This window comes from Sinocyclocheilus rhinocerous, unplaced genomic scaffold (assembly GCF_001515625.1).
Source record: "Sinocyclocheilus rhinocerous isolate Xijiao unplaced genomic scaffold, SAMN03320098_v1.1 scaffold86, whole genome shotgun sequence".
NCBI lineage: Eukaryota > Metazoa > Chordata > Actinopteri > Cypriniformes > Cyprinidae > Sinocyclocheilus > Sinocyclocheilus rhinocerous.
This window is the reverse complement of record NW_015650012.1, coordinates 92,989-115,274: the sequence shown is the minus strand read 5'-3', so window position 1 is coordinate 115,274 and position 22,286 is coordinate 92,989. Positions and strand designations below refer to the sequence as shown.

General features: G+C 36.6%; 2 protein-coding genes across 5 annotated transcripts in view; one reads left to right on the top strand and one right to left on the bottom strand.

Moving 5' to 3' along the window:
* The first annotated feature begins 468 nt into the window (after positions 1-468).
* Positions 469-8,864, top strand: LOC107711307 (proline-rich transmembrane protein 1-like). The gene is made up of 4 exons (XM_016516274.1): positions 469-792; positions 3,540-3,898; positions 5,108-5,299; positions 8,315-8,864. The coding sequence occupies exons 1-4, from the start codon at positions 774-776 to the stop codon at positions 8,489-8,491; spliced, it is 747 nt and encodes a 248-aa protein (XP_016371760.1). The 5' UTR covers positions 469-773; the 3' UTR covers positions 8,492-8,864.
* Positions 8,865-19,483: 10,619 nt separating this feature from the next.
* LOC107711322 (transmembrane protein C9orf91-like) overlaps positions 19,484-22,286 on the bottom strand; it is a 9,221-nt gene continuing 6,418 nt past the window's right edge. For 3 of the 4 annotated variants that reach the window (XM_016516291.1, XM_016516292.1, XM_016516293.1), the window contains exons 9-11: positions 21,292-21,381; positions 20,636-20,848; positions 19,484-20,290 (exon numbers count right to left, since the gene is read on the bottom strand). In XM_016516291.1, coding sequence (XP_016371777.1) covers positions 20,126-20,290; positions 20,636-20,848; positions 21,292-21,381 — 468 coding nt within the window. In that variant the 3' untranslated portion in view covers positions 19,484-20,125. The remainder of the gene's footprint in view (positions 20,291-20,635; positions 20,849-21,291; positions 21,382-22,286) is intronic. The other variant, XM_016516294.1, reaches the window with a different exon arrangement.

Here is a 22,286-nt window from a genome sequence, read left to right as displayed (position 1 = left end):
GTGACTGTGGCAGTCAATATAGGCCAGCTTTTCATATTAATAAAACAGTTTTTTTTTGTCTAAATTTCAGAAAATATTAAAATATTTTTAGATTTGATTTTTAGATTTACGTTAACAAATGTTTAAAGCTGCATACAAACTAAATTACCATACTACAGTTATAGATGCTATGGTAAAACCATCTTTAATATGGTATCTCCTTCAAACAATGTGTGATTGTAATAATTTAATGTCAATATGCCAAGATACCACAGTTTTATTGTAACGGTTAGTAACGATGGTAGTTTATCGGAAACTATAGTTACCATGGTAACCATATTATTCGGCGTTCTTAAGTTCTTTTTCTGTTTCTTAATTTCTGCCTCTTAAATTCTTCTTGTAAATACACTTTATTAGTTTTAGTATTCTTGAAATTATGTTAATGTGTGATATGTGCGACATGGATGCTGTCTCTTTAAGACGCTCTGGTTAATTCAGTGTAACTAGATGCGTTAGTTGAAACCTGTTTTTCTGCTGCTGCTGATGCTCTGGATGTTGCCGTGTGGCCGTGGAAAACAGCAGCAAAAGACATCCAGTCGCTTTTACACCCAGATAACCCAGCCTTTACACAGCATACATCAGGATTGCCATCCGAAGATGCGTTATAATTAGCCTGGAGAAATCATCAGCATCGTCTGTTGTGATCTGACACAAAGACAGACGCACTGGTTGGATTTGGGTTTTTATTACTGGAGGGACAAACTGAACATCGTCGAAACGGATAAATAAACGCGATGTCGTCGGAAAAACACGGTAAAAAATGTCTATTTTTGTATTTGGTCATTCATGCAGCTGGAGGACTTATTTTAAATCAAAGATATGTATTATAAAACAACTGAGAGACGATGACATATTAAAGCGAATTATACGACCATTCATGAATTTTATGTTGTTAATTTTATTTTTTTTATTTTTTCAATGTTCATCCTTATTTCATCTATATATACTCGTATATTCAGACTGTGTGTCAAATCCTAGTAAGCTGCCTACCTAGGCATCAAAAGCGCGTGATGTCTGTAGTCGCGTGCTGCAGTTTTGCCCGTTATAATCATATGCTGCGCGTTTTGGGCATCATATGCGCCTTTCGAAGAAATAAAACTAGCAGATGATCCCCATAAACGCTGTCTGTGTAGGCAGCTCGCTAGTATTTGAGACACAGCCGTCGTGTCCGTTATTCTCTCCGGTATAGTGTCGTGTTGAATAGGCTACATTATAAACGGCTGTGTGGAGTTTCATCAACTGAGAGAATAGGCACATTGAAGTATGTGGTTTGAATGCTGTTGTATGAAGCCCTATTTCAGGCATCAGGTCCCTTGGGTCCGTGATTCATCGTGCGATGGAGGGCCCTAAATCACTTCAAATTGTAGCATGATTTTCTGAAATAACACAGGTATGGTTTACATAAAAGAACCTTTTGGATTAGCCTATCGGTAATTTTTCTTATGATAAAAAAAATATTATTTCAGTGTAATGAGTCAGTGTCTTGCAATCTTATAAAAGCTCATGCTCATCTCTTTGTCAACCCATTTAGACAAAGATTTAAAGTATATTCATGATTCATATTCATTGTTTAATATGCCTAATCTGCAGGATGTTAGAAAAGAAAAGAAGACGCAAATAGACAAGGTTATGCTCAGAAAATGATGCATTTAATATGTATCCCTGTGTATTTCTTTTTTCCCACTTAAAACTAATTAAATATGAATTGCAGTGCCTGAAACCCCTCTATACCATCCCGAACTCTATATATTCTGCTGACATTGTGAAGGATTACAGTCGTTTACACATAGAAACACACACTGAACTCTCTGGGGTGACACAAGCTGGTGTAAATCTCATTAAAGCTTTATTGTGAAAGAATATTCCAGGTTGAATACAAACTAAGGAATGGTTTATTGGAAATTTGTCTAAATAATAGCGTGCATTGGTCAGGATAAAAAATCCATTCATTTTCTCCGTAGGGAAATTGATTTGAACTAAACCTTTAAAGACAGAACTGCTGTGCGCTCTGAGGTTGTTAATCAATGGTATATGCTTTTGTTGAGACCATCAGTTATTATTTTAACTTATTTTTTAAAGACTGTTTTTATAAGCAGAATGCCTGGTGAAAAAACTACTTTTCCCACAATTCAGCAAAAAGCTCCACCAATCAGAGCGTCCCGGTGAACAAATCACCTCAAAATATCTCTGCAGGGAGCTCTCAGAATACTTAAAGGGGTCATGAACTGCCTTTTTAAATTATTTTGTACTGTTCTCTGAAGTCCACTTATAATGTTATCAAGATTTTAACGTCAAAAAACATCATAATTTAGAAATAATAGGCTATTTTCTGTCCTGTTTTGACCCCCTCATCGGAACGCTGTGTTTGAATAGGCGTGGAGGATTGTAGACTCGGATGTAAACGCCCACTGCTATGATTGGCTAACAGCTGTGTATGTTTGACATCCTACATGCTTCATAGATGGACGCTGTTTTTAGACTAACGAGAAAGTTTTGAGTTCTGAAACTTACTGGATGTTTTAATAGTACAATGACCTCTTACATGTCAGAAGATCAAGGGAATTTAGATTTCTCAGTTCATGACCCCTTTAAATATTTGTATGTATGTATATATGCATATATATGCTTAAAGGGTTAGTTCACCCAAAAATGAAAATTCTGTCATTAATTACTCACCCTCGTGTTGTTCCAAACCCTGTAAGACCTTCATTCATCTTCGGAACACAATTTAAGATATTTTTGATGAAATCTGAGGGCTCTCTGACTCTCCCATAGACAGCAAGGTAACTACCAAGATGATCGACAAAGTAGTCCGTGTGACATCAGTGGTTCAACTGTAAAGTTACGAAGCTTTACATCACGCAGGATCTGGGTCAGTGCCGGCGCCGCCACACGCTCGCGTCATGGTACTGTCGTGATTGCGCATCCAAAGTGACGCAGTAGAGACGAAAATGTGGAATAAAGTCGTTATTTTTGTTTTCTTTGCGCAAAAAAGTATTCTCGTAGCTTCGTAACTTTACAGTTGAACCACTGATGTCACACGGACTACTTTGTCGATCATCTTGGTACTTTTCTGGACCTTGAACGTGGTAGTTACCTTGCTGTCTATGGGAGGGTCAGAGAGCCAAGAACGATAACTCTATAAAGATAACTATAACTATAAAAATATTTGCATCCACACCACCGGATTATAACATTTATTATAAGCACAAGCTGCAGTTTTGTCGCCTGATGCATTAAATGCTTTGAGATTTTTATAGTCGGGTGGATTCTGATTGGCTGTCAATGTTTTTATCATTCATCAGCTTGAAAGAATCGTCCTGCTAGTGATTACATTTAAATCATTCTTCTGTGTTACCTTCATAGCATTTTCAAAGAATTAGACATTTATCTTTATGGTTATAGTTAGCATCCTTGGTGTGAACAGGCCTTTGCTCTTATGAATAATTGTCTGCCGGTCTTTATTTGTGGTGTATGACTGTGGATCTGTCATGGCTCAGGATTGGAGGAGGCAGCGGGGAGGCAGTCCATGTCTCAGCCGATGATGCAGATGGCTCCGCCTCCCTACCTCTCCACCCAGGACCCCAACATGCCCCCACATCCTCCTCCACCCGGCTGTGCCCCGCAACCCAATTACCCCCCTCCCCCTCCTCCTCCTGGATCAGAGGGGTACCTGCAGGAAACCCAGTTCCACTGCGGCACCCTTGGGCCCCAGGGGGCTCCAAACGGATACCCGGTGCAGACGCACAGACCAGTAGGCACTGTCCCTCATCCCCCAGTGGGCTATTTACATCCAGGATACCCCCTTCAGCTGCAGCCATGCACGGCCTACGTGCCCGTCTATCCCATAGGCACAGGGGTGAGTGGGCATTCATTTAAATTGCACAGGATAATCCAGAAGTATATAGCATGAGAGCGGGATACAACATACTACATACTACTGTAGTTAAACATAAGGAGATGAGTGGTTCTGTTAACGGTATGTATTTTTATGTAATTTTTTGAGTGTTATTTTAATAGTCATATGCTGGCTCTTTAAATAAAATATGCAGCTACTTTTATGCTTAAAAGATTATGTGAAATGTGATGTGATTCCCGTGCATCCCTGGAGAACAAATACCTTTCCAAGTTGGAAATATACTAGCGGAGATGATATGCATGATATATCCGGACTATAACTCTTATCTGCCAATATTAGTGCATTTTGAAAATGTATTAGTAAAACCTCAAAATGTTTTGGCTGATATTGGATATTTAATATAAATGTTTAATAGATATTTTCCTTTTAGATTTAGATTCCAGTAAAATTTCATGGTTCTCTATACCAATTTTTGTACCATAGCAAAAACTAATTCAGCTCCAAATAAATGATTTAAGCTTAGGGCTACAATTTATTAAAAAAAAATTATTGTGATTATTTTGTCATATATTGCAATTCTGTTTTGAACTGCATTCTGAACCTGCGATATGTTAATAATAACAAATGTGGTAATTAAAAAGAAAACTAAATATATTACTATCGTAAAAATAAAATTGTACGGTAAAGTAGTTATAATAATAATTATGTTTTACACTACAATAGTAATGTTATAATACTAATAGTTATGTGTTCATTTCTTCACTTTCAAGTGTTAAACCTTCAAGCTTTTATTTTGGCGGAAAACTGGTGTCTAGTTGACAGCATGTTTAGAAAGGTTTCTCATTACAAATCTTGTGAAAGGCTGAAAACGTTTGTCCACAAAAATATTGGTAATTATGCGAAAATAAAGTGAACCGGCATACATTTTGGTCCCAAATACATATTAAATACATAGTGTTTGATAATGATTGATTTGTTAATCGCACTAAGGTATATCATGATTTTGATTTTATTTCGATTAATTGTGCAGCCCTATTTCACTTCATGTGCTGCTAAAGAAACAAAAATTGTGATTGTCAAAAATTTAAGGAATTTTTAAATTTTCAAGGAAATAATGCCTGTCCAGTATAAATATAGGAATTATGCACCTGAATTGCGCACCAGTTTCTGTAAGCTGAATGGCCTTTCCTGTGTGTTTCTTTTCCTCAGGCGCAGCCTTACATGCCCAACGGTGCACCTCATCCAGGTGTTTCCCCCGGCCAGATGGCCATGCATATGCCAAACGGCATTGCTCTGATGGAGTCTCGTCGTCCTCCTCACGACTACCTGCCCATCGCCGTCCTCACCACCGTCTGCTGCTTCTGGCCCACAGGAATAATCGCCATCATCAAAGCCGTGCAGGTAACTGAGCCCAGGCCGAGCTCTGATGCTCTGATGCCAGCAGGGCTGAGATATGAATCAGCTCATGGATATCATTTCTGTTTCATGCTTGCTGTTCACACACTAAGAACTACTAAGAACTAAACACATGGTTATAAAACCATTAGATAAATGGTTGCATTTCAATGTGGAATATGATCTATGTGTACAAATGATCTAAACACAATTAGACGTTTTACATCAATCAGTTTAATTTAATTTAAAATTTAATATTCTAAACGCCTCGGGCTCGTTTTTTTTGGTTTGACGCGCCGCGTTAAAAACTGGCCGACCAATAAGATTGGCGCTTTTGTTCACGTGCCTGGAGCTGCTGAAGTTACAGTAAAACACGACTTGGTGGCGCTCAAGCACAAAACGGTCTTGCCGAGCACACATTTATTCTTAACGACGAAGAGGAAGTAAGTAGACCAAGAAGATGCATCGAGGCAAGATGAATGTAGCTGCTGGTCTCATTGGTGTCTGAACACAAAGGGCTTTATGACAAACGCGACAGCGACTACAAAAATCTCGATAAGAGGGAGTTGTTATGGAGAGGAATTGCAGATCAAATAGGATTCGATGTGTACCGGGGTATTTCTGTTTTTCATTAAGCGCCATCTAATGTCAGGGAGTGAATTTGCACGTTCACTCGGCTCATCGCCAGCGAAAATCGCTTGGGTATGAACACAAAAGACGCGTCGAAAAACGTCGGCGATAATCGTCCCGGTGTACGAGGCTTTAGTGTGAACAAGTGTTTTATCTACTTGTTCTAGATTCTTTTTTTTTACAAAATAGGATTTTATTTTATTTTTATTTAATGGGATTTTATTTTATTTTATTTATTTGTTTAGTGGGTGTTTATAAATAATTTACATTCAGTATTCAGAATTTCATTCAGTTTGGTTGTTTTGACATCAAACAACTTAATTTAATGTACTAATTTAATCTCACACTTGCTTTGAACAGGCATTTTATCCATTTTTACTAGATATCTACTGAATAGGATTTTTAAGTGATATGTGTTTAGCGGTAGCATTTCAAGTTGACAAACGATTTACACAGTTTTGTTCAGTTATGCTTTTTTAGCATTAAACAATTTAATAATTTCATTTCATTTAATTCCAGATTTGGCATGAACAGGTATTTTATCAAATTTTTTTCTAGATATCTACTAAATAGGATCGTTTATCATTTGTTTAGTGGTTGCATTTTGGTGTTACATTGTCTATCTAAGTTTACAAACAATTTACACAGAATTAAATTTTTTTTTAGAATTTTTGAAGTTAACTTCATTTAATAATTTAATTTCAGACTTGGTGTTCGTTCAATTACATTTTTGTAGCATCAATTTAATTTAATGATTGAATTCAATTTAATTTTAGAGGTATTTTATCAATTTATTATAGTTATCTAGTAAATAGGATATTTTTGTCCTATTTGTTTTTAGTGGCTGCATTTCAGTGTGACATTGTATTATTTAAGTTTACAATGATTTACACAGAATTCTGTTCAATTAGGGTTTTTCTTAGCATCAAACTATTTAATTTAATTTAATTCAGATATGGTGTGAACAGGTATTTTATCTATCTTTGTTCAGGTGCGTACCGCTGTGGCTCGAGGCGACATGGTTACTGCAGAGATCGCCTCGCGCGAGGCCCGTAACTTCTCCTTCATCAGTCTGCCGCGTTAAAAACTGGCCGACCAATGAGATTGGCGCTTTTGTTACGTGCCTGGAGCTGCTGAAGTTACAGTAAAACACGACTTGGTGGTGCTTAAGCACAAAACGGTCTTGCCGAGCACACATTGATACCTAACGACAAAGAGGAAGTAAGTAGACCAAGAAGATGCATCGAGGCAAGCTGCTGGTCTCATGGGTGTCTGAACACAAAGGGCTTTATGACAAACGCGACAGCGACTACAAAAATCTCGATAAGAGGGAGTTGTTATGGAGAGGAATTGCAGATCAAATAGGATTCGATGTGTACCGGGGTATTTCTGTTTTTCATTAAGCGCCATCTAATGTCAGGGAGTGAATTTGCACGTTCACTCGGCTCATCGCCAGCGAAAATCGCTTGGGTATGAACACAAAAGACGCGTCGAAAAACGTCGGCGATAATCGTCCCGGTGTGTACGAGGCTTTAGTGTGAACAAGTGTTTTATCTACTTGTTCTAGATTCTTTTTTTTACGAAAATAGGATTTTATTTTATTTTTATTTAATGGGATTTTATTTTATTTTATTTATTTGTTTAGTGGGTGTTTATAAATAATTTACATTCAGTATTCAGAATTTCATTTAGTTTGGTTGTTTTGACATCAAACAACTTAATTTAATGTACTAATTTAATCTCACACTTGCTTTGAACAGGCATTTTATCCATTTTTACTAGATATCTACTGAATAGGATTTTTAAGTGATATGTGTTTAGCGGTAGCATTTCAAGTTGACAAACGATTTACACAGTTTTGTTCAGTTATGCTTTTTTAGCATTAAACAATTTAATAATTTCATTTCATTTAATTCCAGATTTGGCATGAACAGGTATTTTATCAAATTTTTTTCTAGATATCTACTAAATAGGATCGTTTATCATTTGTTTAGTGGTTGCATTTTGGTGTTACATTGTCTATCTAAGTTTACAAACAATTTACACAGAATTAAAATTTTTTTTAGAATTTTTGAAGTTAACTTCATTTAATAATTTAATTTCAGACTTGGTGTTCGTTCAATTACATTTTTGTAGCATCAATTTAATTTAATGATTGAATTCAATTTAATTTTAGAGGTATTTTATCAATTTATTATAGTTATCTAGTAAATAGGATATTTTTGTCCTATTTGTTTTTAGTGGCTGCATTTCAGTGTGACATTGTATTATTTAAGTTTACAATGATTTACACAGAATTCTGTTCAATTAGGGTTTTTCTTAGCATCAAACTATTTAATTTAATTTAATTCAGATATGGTGTGAACAGGTATTTTATCTATCTTTGTTCAGGTGCGTACCGCTGTGGCTCGAGGCGACATGGTTACTGCAGAGATCGCCTCGCGCGAGGCCCGTAACTTCTCCTTCATCAGTCTGGCGGTGGGAATCGCCTCCATCGTGCTCTGCACCATCCTTACCGTTGTGGTTATCATCGCCTCTCAGCACCATGATGACGACTGGGAGCCCTAGAGAGCGCAGCGCGGGACACACCTCCCCATCCTGACCCCAGGCCATCATTCCAGTCGGTATTCTGCTTTTCTGTCACACAGCACAGTTCTGATGGCTCAAGCCACCACAACCTAATCTGCAGTCGAAAATACGCTTTTACAGTCATTTGCCCATGTATTAGTTACAAGATAGATCGACGGTATGGTAAATCCGAGTGTGGGGAACACAGAGCATCTACCTTGTAAGCGTGTAAGCTCGCACTCACATTAACCTACCTGAACACTTCCTGTTTCTCCGAAACTAAAGCCTGTGTTAGATCAGTAGTTAGAAATATAGTATACTAAAGACTTGAGTCATGTCAGGTGTTATAGTTTGCTTTTAGAATTTGCCAAAAATATTACTTTTTAAAAGAAACACAAGTATTACAGGTTATTAGATCAGTAGTTAGAAATATAGTATACTAAAGACTTGAGTCATGTCAGGTGTTATAGTTTGCTTTTAGAATTTGCCAAAAATATTACTTTTTAAAAGAAACACACAAGTATTACAGGTTCAAAATTTTGGTATAATTGTGTTTTTTGATGTTCAAAACATTCCATGTATTATTTTTGCCATTTATCTGTTTAGAAAGATAATATATTCCTTTGCAGGTTAACTTGACAAATTCAAATGCTGAAAGTGTGGATAAATTGTGTTTTCTATACACTAGGTATTGAAAAGTGTAAAATAATGTATTGAATAAGTCGAAAGACTAATAGACTATTGAAATAAGTTTCAATATAGTAGAACTGGAATTTCACATTTTATTTACCCAAAGGAACTTCTGTTGTGTAGATCAGAAGAGTGTATATCAGTATTGATTACTCAGTGGTTTCTATTCTGAAACCCAAGGCCAGAAATCTACTCTATGGAGTACACAAACACAGATGCAGATGCAGATGTTCTGTTGTACATATTTAAAGCAAGTGATGCACCAAAACCCAAATTAAAGATTTCATTTAGCTGAAAACCGAAACAGAAAACAAAGCTTGGGTATTTGAACTCAGTATGTCATTCTGAGTGTTGTGTTCATACAGCAGATGATAAACCAGTCATAGTAAAGGTCTTTGGCAATGAGCCTCCTCTCAATATTTTAGCTGAATAAATTTTACATTTTGCTGCTTTAGCATCATTTCTGGTTTACCTATTTGTCCATTGTATCTTATACAACAAACAAACACACGTTGTGTGCACAAAGTAGACGCTGACATAGTCGATACGTGCCATCAGAAAAGTTTCAGTCAATGATTTCAACCCTTCAAAACTATTTTGGCTGAAATCCTTTTTTTTTTGTGCCAAAATTTGCTTCATTATGTGATGCTGCAGTGTTTACTTTTTGCACAAATAGTAGTGCAAAATGAAATTGCAGTCTGTTCGTTTGAGAAGCCCTAAATAGAAACACTGGCTTAATCAACAGCTTAACCAGCAACATGTTTTAGTGCCATTAGCTTTAAGTTTTGTCATTGCTGTGGCTACTCCAGGGGGCGGCAGAGTTACTCTTAATATTAAAGGCGCAGTAAGCGATTTTTGCCAAACGATGTTGATATTTGAAAGCACCAAAACAAACACGCCCATACCCCAACAGAACCTCGCCCCTATTTTGATAACTCCGCCCCACACGAACGTACACAACCCTGGCAGCGACAATGGTGGAATCTGCTATGCCGGCCGGCCGCAGCATATCCAAGCAAAAACCAACACAGAAAAGTTGTGTGAAAAAGCAAAATCAACGTAACTCACCTATCAAGAAGAAACAAAGCAACCTTGGCGTCTGATTCCCTTCCGCTCCTTGAGTTTCTCCACCGCTGGAAAGCTGCTCCGATATTGCCTGATTGTAACCCTTCTTTTTAATGTTTTATTCCTCCGAAATGTTCCTCTTTTTTTATATGCCATCTCTTGCTATCTATAGTCGATCTGCTAATATCCGTCCTGTGCACTCACTGGGCGCTCTCTTCTCTTTGCTAGACACGCCCCTTACTGCTGATTGGCTGCAAGTTTGTTTTGGGACTCGGTCCTGTGCACTCACTGGGCGCTCTCTTCTCTTTATCATTACTAGACACGCCCCTTACTGCTGATTGGCTGCAAGTTTGTTTTGGGACTCGGTCCGACACTGTGGTCAAAAGCGTTTTTCAAAAATCGCTTAGTGCACCTTTAATTCCACTAAATTGGATGTGGTATTAGGGGCCATCCACACAGAATCTATTTTTGCATTCCAAAGCTCTGCTTTTTCATTGTTTTTCTATGTAAACATGTGCTAGACGGTTACGTTTGACGTTTACATCTCGCGTCTATTGCAGCATCTCGCGCCTGACACGGCATTATAAAAACATGGAGCTCAAATTAAACAAGTTCTAAAAGTTTTTAAAACTAAAAAAAAAAAGTTTTTAGACCTTCTAGAGCTTTTTTTTTTTTTTTTTTTTGCTTTGTTGTACCCCGCGTTTTTAACCGCAAAATCAACATTCTGTGTGAATGGCCACTTATTGTGGTAGCAATTTAACCAGTTTAACCAACTTGAACTGACTCAGCAGGATTCTCAACAAACTGACCCCAGAAGAAGACGAATTATGCTATTGTATAGCACCCCTTGTGGCAACACTGAGAATGCAATGTGTATTTGCGTATCATTATGAATTGCTGACAAATTTACAATGCAGCAACATGTGAAAATAGCTAAAAAAAAATTGTGTTCATGTACTTGCGTAGAGTAACTCTTGGGCCGAAGTGTTCCCAAGTGTCTTGTTGCAAACCGGTCTTGAATCGATCCAGTTCAGAGGTGTTGAAAGAATGTATTCTAGGGTGAAATTATTACTTCATTACAGACTTTTGTAAATTGGCTCTTCATTGAAGGAAGACATGAGATTTGTGTGTTGTGAATTAGTGTGTTATTTATTGTTTCAACTAAATTATTCATTTGTGTATTATAATTCTATATTTATTGAAATATGTAATCATAGGTCTAACTGTTGTGCTGAAATATTTGGTTATCTTTAATAGATAACAGTCAATCATCACAGATGATTGCTCAGCTGGCATATTTTGATGAAGCATGTGGTAATATGCACTTTTATGCTCAGTAAGCAAGTAGCTAGTTTGTCTCACTTCTTTGTAGATGAGAGTGTAACTTGCTTCAAGTTCTGACCTCATTGAAACTCCTCACATGCTGCTGTCAGTTAGCTGTAAACACATTTAGCACAATGGTTTGGGTGAACAAAAAGAATCAAACAATCCTAGAGTGTTCTTAAAAATATATTATATTAAAACATGGATGCAGTGTTTTAGATTTTTATTTTAGGTCTCCAGTATGTGAATTAATCTCGTACTGCTTTAAAAAAAAAAAATTACACTGACTGTATAATCTGTCAAACTCTTTATTTTTAAGCAAGAGTTCACCCCAAAATGAAAGGTCTGTCATTTCTTCACCCTCGCGTTGATCCAAAAACCTTTATGACTTTCATTCTTTATGGAGCAGAAAAGGAGAAATCTTCCAAAATTCTGTTATTTCTATAATGGAAGTGAAAAGTGAATGGGGACCTTGGCAGATCTGGAATTAAATGCCCAAATTGTGTGGACTACTTCTTGATAGCCCCAGTCCCCATTTGCTTTCATTGTATGGAAAAGAGCAGCCTGGATTTGCTAAATTTCTTCTGTTGTGTTCCATGGAAGAAATAAATGAACATAAAATGAATGCCATAATTTTCATTTTTGGATTGATTCAGTGGATGATCTTTTCATTTATGTATAAAGCTTTAGGATTTCTACATTTCAGGCTTGACAGTCGTGCCGAGAGTAAAATGTGCTTCATTGTTTCAGTGAAATACAAGAAAGACAACCGTCGATTTTGATAAACAAATGTGAAAGACGGGAGAAAATCATCTTTTGCTTCCATTTTGAGCACTTACTTTCTGTGCTCTTCTGCTATGTTATTCAAGTTTAAGTATTTATTTTGCCTGTGAAATTTCAACTGTCATATCGGTCTTTTCCTGCTCTCTTTAATCGATTTCTCGATCTATTTTTGAACAAATGGCTTGCAGCATATTGCAAGTGTTACACTGAACTGTTTGTTGAATGACTTCTGATGTACCGTTTATACCTGTTAGAGGTGTGACTGCACATGTTCACGTTTACATGGGCTACGTCGAAAAATATGACCCTCACTTTCTAACTAAGAGAGCATATTTCAACAGAAATCCTGTCTGTTAATAAGACAAGCTTGTCTGATACATTTTATTTTGGTGTTTTAAAGTTGTGCAAACACTGTACAGTTGATGTGAACCTCGCTCCTGTTTATAATTTGCCCAGCAATATGCTTTTTCACACAGTTGTGATATAAAGCAAATGCTTTATTGTTATAAACATGGCCAATGAGATCTGATTGCCTATAGTTACTGCACACGGTTTCTCTAAACTTGTAAATGCGGTAGGTTTATTCAAAAAGCCGCAAGCTCGCTTGTGTTTGTGTGCTTTTAGAGGTTTACTCTGTGGTGAATCTCACAAAAACCTGTCAAGAACATATTTCACCTCAAGGCAGCAGAAAGAAATATATTTTTCGTAAATAAAATGAAGCTTATTTACTTATTATTTTTTGCATAACTTTGATTGCAATTAAACATTTTCCCCTAAATTATCATTATACCATGATCACAAAAGAACTATATTTTTATCGTAATGCAAATCTACTGAGACTTTCTCAGAAGAGTAAAACATCCAGATGTTTTTCAGACATTAAAATTATGATTATTTAAAATAATGGCAAAAGGACTTCATTTTCCTTATTCAAAAAAGAACACGTTTTTCTTTCCTTTGATTTTGGACGTGAATTGTGACTCAGACTTGTTTTCGTGAGATTTGCCCTCTTAATGAGACCAAGCATTGATTTGCTGTGTATGAATCCAGTGATTTGAATTAAAGAGGAACACCTGGTTGTGCAAGAATCGATTGTGTTGCGTTTTCTCTGCCTCTCGCTCATGTTTGGCCTTTCTCTTTATCTCAGAGGTGCTATTTATAGTTGCCCTGTTTTTTCCTCTCTATCTCTGAATCTTTTTCCCTTGTGTCACTGGAGCTAGTGTATCTCCACATCACATAACTGATAATCTGATAGGGGGGCGCCAGTGCCTCTCATTTACATATTGTATCTATTACGTGGTGTACAGTAATGGCCATGGTGCTACAGCTCTTCTCAATCTGTGAGGGCATCTGTCACTCTGCGGAGAAGATAGCTATCAGAAAGAATCAGCATGACCATGCCTGGCTGCACAGGACAAAAAAATAGAATAGAATAGGAATGATAGAATATTATAATAGAAGAGTGAGAGCTAAATGAAAGTATACTCTTAATTTACCTCATTTAAGCAGTATTTTTATTCTGATATGCCAGTTGTCCTAGATTAATACTGACACCTAGTGTTGTGGATGTATTCAGTTACCGATGCCAAATGCACTTTTTGCAATCAGCCATGATTAATTTATTCAGGATTAATTTATTCCATGAATGAAACTGTCCAATAGCAGATGGGTTACAGAGAAAAAGTGAGTAATATTTCTCTGGTCATGTGATCTTACAATGGCATAAGGCGACCTGCTCCATGTAAAATAAAACAGTATTTATTTGGCTACTAGTAGGAATTTAGTCTTCATCACATGTTACTTTATATGTTTTTTTTTAAATTAAAAATAACTATTCATTTATTTAGGAGTAAAACATTTTTGAGAAAATAATTACTAAGGTCGTTTTTTTCTGTCATTTTTATTTTGAGTTTTTCCCATTATTCTCAAATGCTCTTTAGATACTCTGATGGATATATCAGATTATACTCTGATAGATTATAAGTATAGTCATTGTATTACATTACTGTGATACAGTGTTTTTCTATTTCATAATGGTTCTGAAAAGCGTTGTTCATTTTGTTTTTGTTAACTGAAAAGCTGAAAAATTGACCTTTTTGATGAAAACTTAAATGAAATTTTGCAAGTACTAAAATTACTAAAAACGAATATACATTAATTGGCAATGAACATTGGTTTATTCATAAATATATTATGTTATTAAATATGAATATTATGAATATTTGTCATTCATTGTCCTTATGCTAATGAAATGAAACTTATTGGAAATTGTTAGGCTACTATAATTGTAACTTTTTGGGGAAAAAGTTGAAATTTCCTCAAAATATGAATCCCTCTTTTGTGGAAAGACCAAGAGAGGGTCTGATCAGTCTATAGCTGCAGAGTATAGACAAAAAATATGATAAAATGCCAGCAGTGTGTGAGTGAAAAATTGAAAACAGAGTTCATTCTGCAAAAAATGCATACCATATATAGACCCATATATGCTCCATCATATTCATACAATTCAAACAAGTATATTTATAATTAAATTTCGCGGGCACAAAGGCAACAAACAAAAGCTCCTTCAGAACATGTCAGAATTTCCAAATGTATCTGATATAAACATATGTAAGTGATAACTTCACACTCATTTGAAACTGACCTGTGACATGACCTTATGGTATGCAATTAAACTAAATGTTTAAAGGTATTTTTTTTTACAGAGGGTTTTTTGAAATAATGATAAAATAAATTAAACATTAAACCTAAATAGAAATATTTTTTAAAAAGCACATAAAAAGAAATAAAATAAAGTGAGTGTGTGTGTGTGCGCGCTCTGGTGTACACGTCCCTCACAGCGCTGTGCTGTTTGGAGCCGCTGCGCTCTGTTGGTTAGGATTGCATACCCAAGTGCTATTTGTGCCAAGCTTTGAGCAGTGCAGTGTAGATTCACTGACTCGCTGCTTGATTCATGTTGACACCCTTACTGTCATTTCCTATCTCTGCCACAGTGGCTCTCTCCGCTCTCCCTGCACTGTCCTCCCCTCACCAGACTTACGTAAGTCCCGCGCTTTACACAGTGTCCTAACTAGACACGACAAGTTTCCAGTGACAAGTAATTTCTCTGTTCGCACTTAAAGTGAAAATGCAGCAAAATCACATATTTCATGTTTAACAGCTGCTTGCGCTCACCACAGATTAACTGTCCTTACTTTAAATCATGCTCTTGGTCATTTTGTGAATGACTCATCGGTGCACATTATTCCAAACAAAGCAAATGTTTGTCTTTGCAATTTTTCATAAAAATGTAAATAACTTTCTCCGCCTCTTAAACAACTTTCCTATTTGACTGACATCATCAGTCCCTTTTGTTTTTAGCCCCGCCCCTCCAACTACTTCTTATATAGAGACACTTTACACTATCCAATCAATTTCCTATCCGTAAAATGGTAACACTTTACAATAAGTTCCTATTAGTTACCATTAGCGAATGCATTAACTAACATTGAGAGAATAATTCACTCAGTTTCAGGAAAATGTAATCCCCTTCAGGAAAAGATTTGGAGAAATGTAGCATTACATCACTTGCTCACCAATGGATCCTCTGCAGTGAATGGGTGCCGTCAGAATGAGAGTCCAAACAGCTGATAAAAACACCACAATAATCCACAAGTGATCCACACCACTCCAGTCCAGTCCATTAATTTTGTAAGAAACAAATGCATCAAGACGTTTTTAACTTCAAACCGTTGCTTCGTTTTGTCTCCTCTGCTCTGACCCTCACGCCGTGTGTTGTGTCGCCTATGCACTCACCCAGCAATCACCGCCACAGCTCCATCAAGGCTGATTAACAACCTGTGTTGGTGGGCTACATCTGGTGTACACGTCCCTCACAGCGCTGTGCTGTTTGGAGCCGCTGCGCTCTGTTGGTTAGGATTGCATACCCAAGTGCTATTTGTGCCCAGCTTTGGGCAGTGCAGTGTAGATTCACTGACTCGCTGCTTGATTCATGTTGACACCCTTACTGTCATTTCCTATCTCTGCCACAGTGGCTCTCTCCGCTCTCCCTGCACTGTCCTCCCCTCACCAGACTTACGTAAGTCCCGCGCTTTACACAGTGTCCTAACTAGACACGACAAGTTTCCAGTGACAAGTAATTTCTCTGTTCGCACTTAAAGTGAAAATGCAGCAAAATCACATATTTCATGTTTAACAGCTGCTTGCGCTCACCACAGATTAACTGTCCTTACTTTAAATCATGCTCTTGGTCATTTTGTGAATGACTCATCGGTGCACATTATTCCAAACAAAGCAAATGTTTGTCTTTGCAATTTTTCATAAAAATGTAAATAACTTTCTCCGCCTCTTAAACAACTTTCCTATTTGACTGACATCATCAGTCCCTTTTGTTTTTAGCCCCGCCCCTCCAACTACTTCTTATATAGAGACACTTTACACTATCCAATCAATTTCCTATCCGTAAAATGGTAACACTTTACAATAAGTTCCTATTAGTTACCATTAGCGAATGCATTAACTAACATTGAGAGAATAATTCACTCAGTTTCAGGAAAATGTAATCCCCTTCAGGAAAAGATTTGGAGAAATGTAGCATTACATCACTTGCTCACCAATGGATCCTCTGCAGTGAATGGGTGCCGTCAGAATGAGAGTCCAAACAGCTGATAAAAACACCACAATAATCCACAAGTGATCCACACCACTCCAGTCCAGTCCATTAATTTTGTAAGAAACAAATGCATCAAGACGTTTTTAACTTCAAACCGTTGCTTCCAGCTAAAATACAAGTCCTCTATCCATAAAATTGTTTTCTCCAGTGAAAAATCTCAGACACAGACAGTTCTAAACAAATATGTGGGTGGATTGTGATGTGAGGACAACAGAAGATTAACTTTTTTCACTGTAAGAAGTGTTCTAATAGATTATGTACTAATCTATGTACTGCTAGATGTGACGGTTTAATGATGGAATGATGGATTTATTTCTTACAAATGTGCAGCTTTTCATTTCACAAGGCATTAATTGGTGGACTGGAGGGGTGTGGATTACTTGTGGATTATTGTGATGTTTTTATCAGCTGTTTGGACTCTCATTCTGACGGCACCCATTCACTGCAGAGCATCCATTGATGAGCAAGTGATTTAATGCTACATTTTTCCAAATCTGTTCAGATGAAGAAACAAACTCATCTACATCCTAGATGAACATTTTCAGCATACTTTCATTTTTGGGTGATCTGTTCCTTTAAGTTATAATAACAGACAGTTTTGATTTGATGTATTACTAAATATTGAAATTACTTAATGAGATTAATACATGATTTAGAAGTATTTTTCATTGTTAGTTCATGTTAAATAGCATAGTTAACTAATGTTAACAAACGAGACCTTCACGAGTTTGTGCGCCCATATAATCTTTGCATACGTGGTAAGCAGTTTTTGGATTGCTGTGCATATGGAGGGGCTCAGGGAGGATGTTATACTGGAGCTCCGATTTGCCTACTGATGATTACACAGGTAAAATACATAAAGGAAACTATTCCCTCATTTTCCAAATCGTCCCCCTGAATCTCCATTGGATGACTTCTTAAAGCTTGAACCACACTCAAAACATTGTATTTCTGTCATTTATAATCTGATTCACAATATTAATTCAGGCTCTGCAAATCAGGCCAGAGGTGCTTGGGAAGAGAGTTTGGGATTTGAGTTATCTGATGGACACTGGGAGCGTATTCTTGAGCTCACTCACACCTCATCTATATGCGCAAGGCATGGGCTTATACAATGTAAGATTCTGCATAGGGTTTACTATACTAATGCTAGACTTGCCAAAATATACCCCTCTGTCAGCGATGCATGTAATAGGTGCAAGCAATCACCAGCAGACCTCATTCACATGTTGTGGGAATGCCCTAAATTATTTGATTATTGGACTAAAATATTTAAAACTTTGAAAGATGCCTTCGACATAGATATCGATACAAATCCACTTTTGGCCATTTTTGGGTTGGCAGTAGATGTTAACCTTTCAGTAACGGTCCAAAAGGCTTTAGCCTTTACTACTTTACTAGCAAGACGTCTCATCCTTTTAAAGTGGAAGCACGTCTCACCCCCTTCCTTTGATACATGGCTAAAAGAAGTGTTTACTTGCATTAAATTGGAAAAAATTAGACTGTCACTCACTGGTTCGTTAAAGACCTTTGACAAGGTGTGGCGCCCCTTTTTAGATTATCTGCTGGTCTTGATACTTAAGCTGAGCATTAATATATAAACATACAATTTTTATTTATGTTTTTTAAACAAAGCATTATATAGTTTTTATTATTATTATAAAAAAAAGTTTACACTCGAAGTGGATTGGTCTCTCTAAGCGAGATCCCAATTCATCGGTCACCGACGTGACTCGGAGTGACCGACTGAAAGGGAACTTTTATTTCCCACCCAGGCTCACTGGAATAAACATGCCTCTACCTACAGATTTGCAAAACTCCAAAAATGTACATACATACAATTCATTGCGTTTTCCAGCTAAATTGAATACTAATGGCAGTAAAACACCAACAGCTCATTAATTTTTTTTACAAATTGTAATTACAGGGACAAATTATCAAGTCAAGTTAACCTTTCAGTAACGGTCCAAAAGGCTTTAGCCTTTACTACTTTACTAGCAAGACGTCTCATCCTTTTAAAGTGGAAGCACGTCTCACCCCCTTCCTTTGATACATGGCTAAAAGAAGTGTTTACTTGCATTAAATTGGAAAAAATTAGACTGTCACTCACTGGTTCGTTAAAGACCTTTGACAAGGTGTGGCGCCCCTTTTTAGATTATCTGCTGGCTAACTGTCTTGATACTTAAGCTGAGCATTAATATATAAACATTCAATTTTTATTTATGTTTTTTAAACATAAAGCATTACATTTTTTTATTATTATTATTAAAATGTATTTATTTATAAAAAAAAATTTAACCCCTGTTGTTTTTTTTTGTGTTTTTTTTTCTTTTTTTTTCTTTTTTTTTCGGGAAAAGGGTGGGAAGTATTTAGTGGGGTAGTATTAGCAATAACAGGGAAGAATAATTGTACAAAATTAATGTTGTAATTTGTTGAGTTGATATTTCATGCAGAAAATGTAATAATAAAGAAATTTGAAATAAAACTTTAAAAAAAAAAAAAAATACATAAAGGAGGAGAAGGGGAGGAGGAGGGATGGGAACCAATGCTGGGAAGAAGTAGAGGCCGCTTTTATGTCCTGCTAATAATTAGAAGATTAAATGGGAGTACTCCTCCCGAACGTACGTTTAATAACTTAATAACTACAAACTGTTGTAAAGTGCTACCGCTAAACTCAAGTCCAAATTTTTTGCGTGGTTGCATGTCCTGTATCATCTGGAAATTTGCAAAAATCCATGTTGAGGCGCTTACTTGATTCCCTGATTAAGACGTGTTAATCAGAATCTCATAAAGATCATGTCATGAATAAAAAAAATACAACTATGTCGAGCAAGATTTTGGACGAGTGCGACTGATCTCTTGTCAGTTTGTCTGGTTAATACAAGAACTTAACATGGAAGAGGAAAGAATCAGCTGGCACTTCATTCTTTCACACATTGTGAGCATATGGTGCAAATAGAAAACCACAATAACTCAACAATATATATATTTCAGTATACAGACAAAATCATAACAGATTCAAGAGCAGCAAGAACAGTCTGTGACTATATCATAATTGACAGAAAAACTTTTGAATGTGAGATTTGATAGTCATGTTCTGTCTACCGCAGAACCTTTAGCTCCACGTACTCACACAGACACAGAGAGGAAGCGGAATGATTTTTCTCTGCACCTGAAGGCCGCTGGGGAGGAGCAGGAAGCTTGTTTGATACCAGCAGTCTGACATAAAGTGCACTGTAGGTCATCAGGAGCTGCTGAGCAATCGCCTGAAGAAAACAGTCACACATTTTTCACTTGAACTGTTACAAGATTCAATCTAAGACTGCCAAACCTGCAGATGACCTGCCTGATTTATCCCATTCATTTTTTTCTATAATGACAATTGTTGGATTGGTGATTGAAAATATTATTATGCATTCTTAATTATCAAGGATTTTTGAATATATTAGAAAAAATATGGTAAACTACTATAATCTTCTATTGATACCATGTGTTGTATTTGATCCATTTTAATTTTCTGCCTAATTTTAATCAGCTTTCATGTAAAATTGTCATTCAAACCACCACTGACTGATTTGTATATTATTTATATTAATAATTTTTTTGTTCACCTGATTTGAGAGAGTGGTGTCAGGCATCAAGCTGAAGTTTTTGGTGAGTTTAGAGTCTTCCCGTTGACTAGTTGATGCGCTTCGCTCTCGTCCCCCCACCAGCAGCGGCTGCTCTTCTTCTGGAAGCTCCTCGTCCTGTACTCCAGCCTCAGGATCCAGGGTCGTGACCTTGGTCACTAGAACTAGGTGGGACATTCTTTTCTTGAGTTTGTTCTGCAGAGTAAAACGGAAACTTTGTGACAGTATTTCATTCTCTCGCAGTGTTATTTAGTATCACTGAGATACTATTACAGTTCTATTCATATTTTTTTTAATTAATTTTAGTTACAGTTTTGATCATTTTGTTGTGTGTTGTGCATCATTTTTATTAGTTATTGTTTTAAATATGTGTCTACATATTTTTAATTCATTTTATTTCTGTTTTGGTTATTGTAGTACATCAAGTAAAACTAAATGAAAGTGAGAAATTATGCCTGGCTGAAATCAAATAAGTTTACTTTTTATAATATTTTACTTTATTTCAGTTTTTTTGTTTGTTTAATCTGCGCTTTACAGTTGTTTGATGTACCACTATTTTTGTAGTACAAAACATTTCTGTATTGATTATTTTCTGTGGAGCCCTGAAGCATCAACATAAGAACAAATCAATGAACAACTTGTACTTGATCCCTGACAAAACTCATGTCGTCCAGCGCTTCAGTCAGAGATGTCCGACATGGGGACAAGTCCCAGTACACACAGAAGAGCTGCAGACAGAAAGAAAGATCAAGAAGAAGAGCAGTTAAACAAGTCTGTTCATGGCTCTAAACATTATCAGTTCCATCAGATAGACTACAGAAGAAAAACATCAAGATAAGAGTGTGACTCAGGAAGGCATTCAGTTATCTGATTATACACAATCTCTTTTACTCTTGTACCACTAAACCAGTAACCGTTTCTCTCGACTTTCTGGCAAAGAAATTCTTGCTTACAAATTCAGAAATCTTATTTACGATGTGATATGCATGCAAATCACTTTGGTCAAAATAGACAAATTCATTTGAAGTTCATTATTTCAGATTTCTTTTTCTCTATTTCACTCCCAAACAAAAACAGGAAGATTTTTAGCAATAATGCAAGAAAAATAAGGTGTGTAGCTGATGCTTCATATGTGTATTTTAAAGGGATAGTTCACACAGAAATGAAAATTCTGTCTTCATTTACACACATTAAAGGGGTCATATGATGCGATTTCAATTTGTCCTTTCTCTTTGGAGTGTTACAAGCTCTTGGTGCATAAAGAAGATCTGTAAAGTTGCAAAGACTAAATTCTCAAATCCAAAGAGATATTCTTTATAAAAGTTCAGAGTCAGCCACGCCTACCTAAAACGGCTCGTTCTAACACACCCCCACATGTCTACGTCACGATGTGGGAAAATTTGCATAACACCGCCCAAATGTTCACGCAAAGAAAGAAGGCGTAACTTTTATTCTCGCTGTAGTATTGTTGACGCTGCAGCCATGTTGTGAAGACGCTGTGTGCTTCGTTGTCAAAGCGAATCTACTTTGTTTGGTCTTCCAAAAGAGGACACAACTAGAAATCAGTGGTTAAGTTGTATTTACAACACTGTTCCAAAACTGGATAGCTGGCCAATCACAGCACACCTCGCTT

Bases quoted from the DNA above. Each gene is read 5' to 3' on its own strand.
- LOC107711307 (XM_016516274.1), top strand. The intron at 3,899-5,107 runs GTGAGTGGGCAT...TCTTTTCCTCAG, and splicing joins TCTATCCCATAGGCACAGGG to GCGCAGCCTTACATGCCCAA. The intron at 5,300-8,314 runs GTAACTGAGCCC...ATCTTTGTTCAG, and splicing joins CCATCATCAAAGCCGTGCAG to GTGCGTACCGCTGTGGCTCG.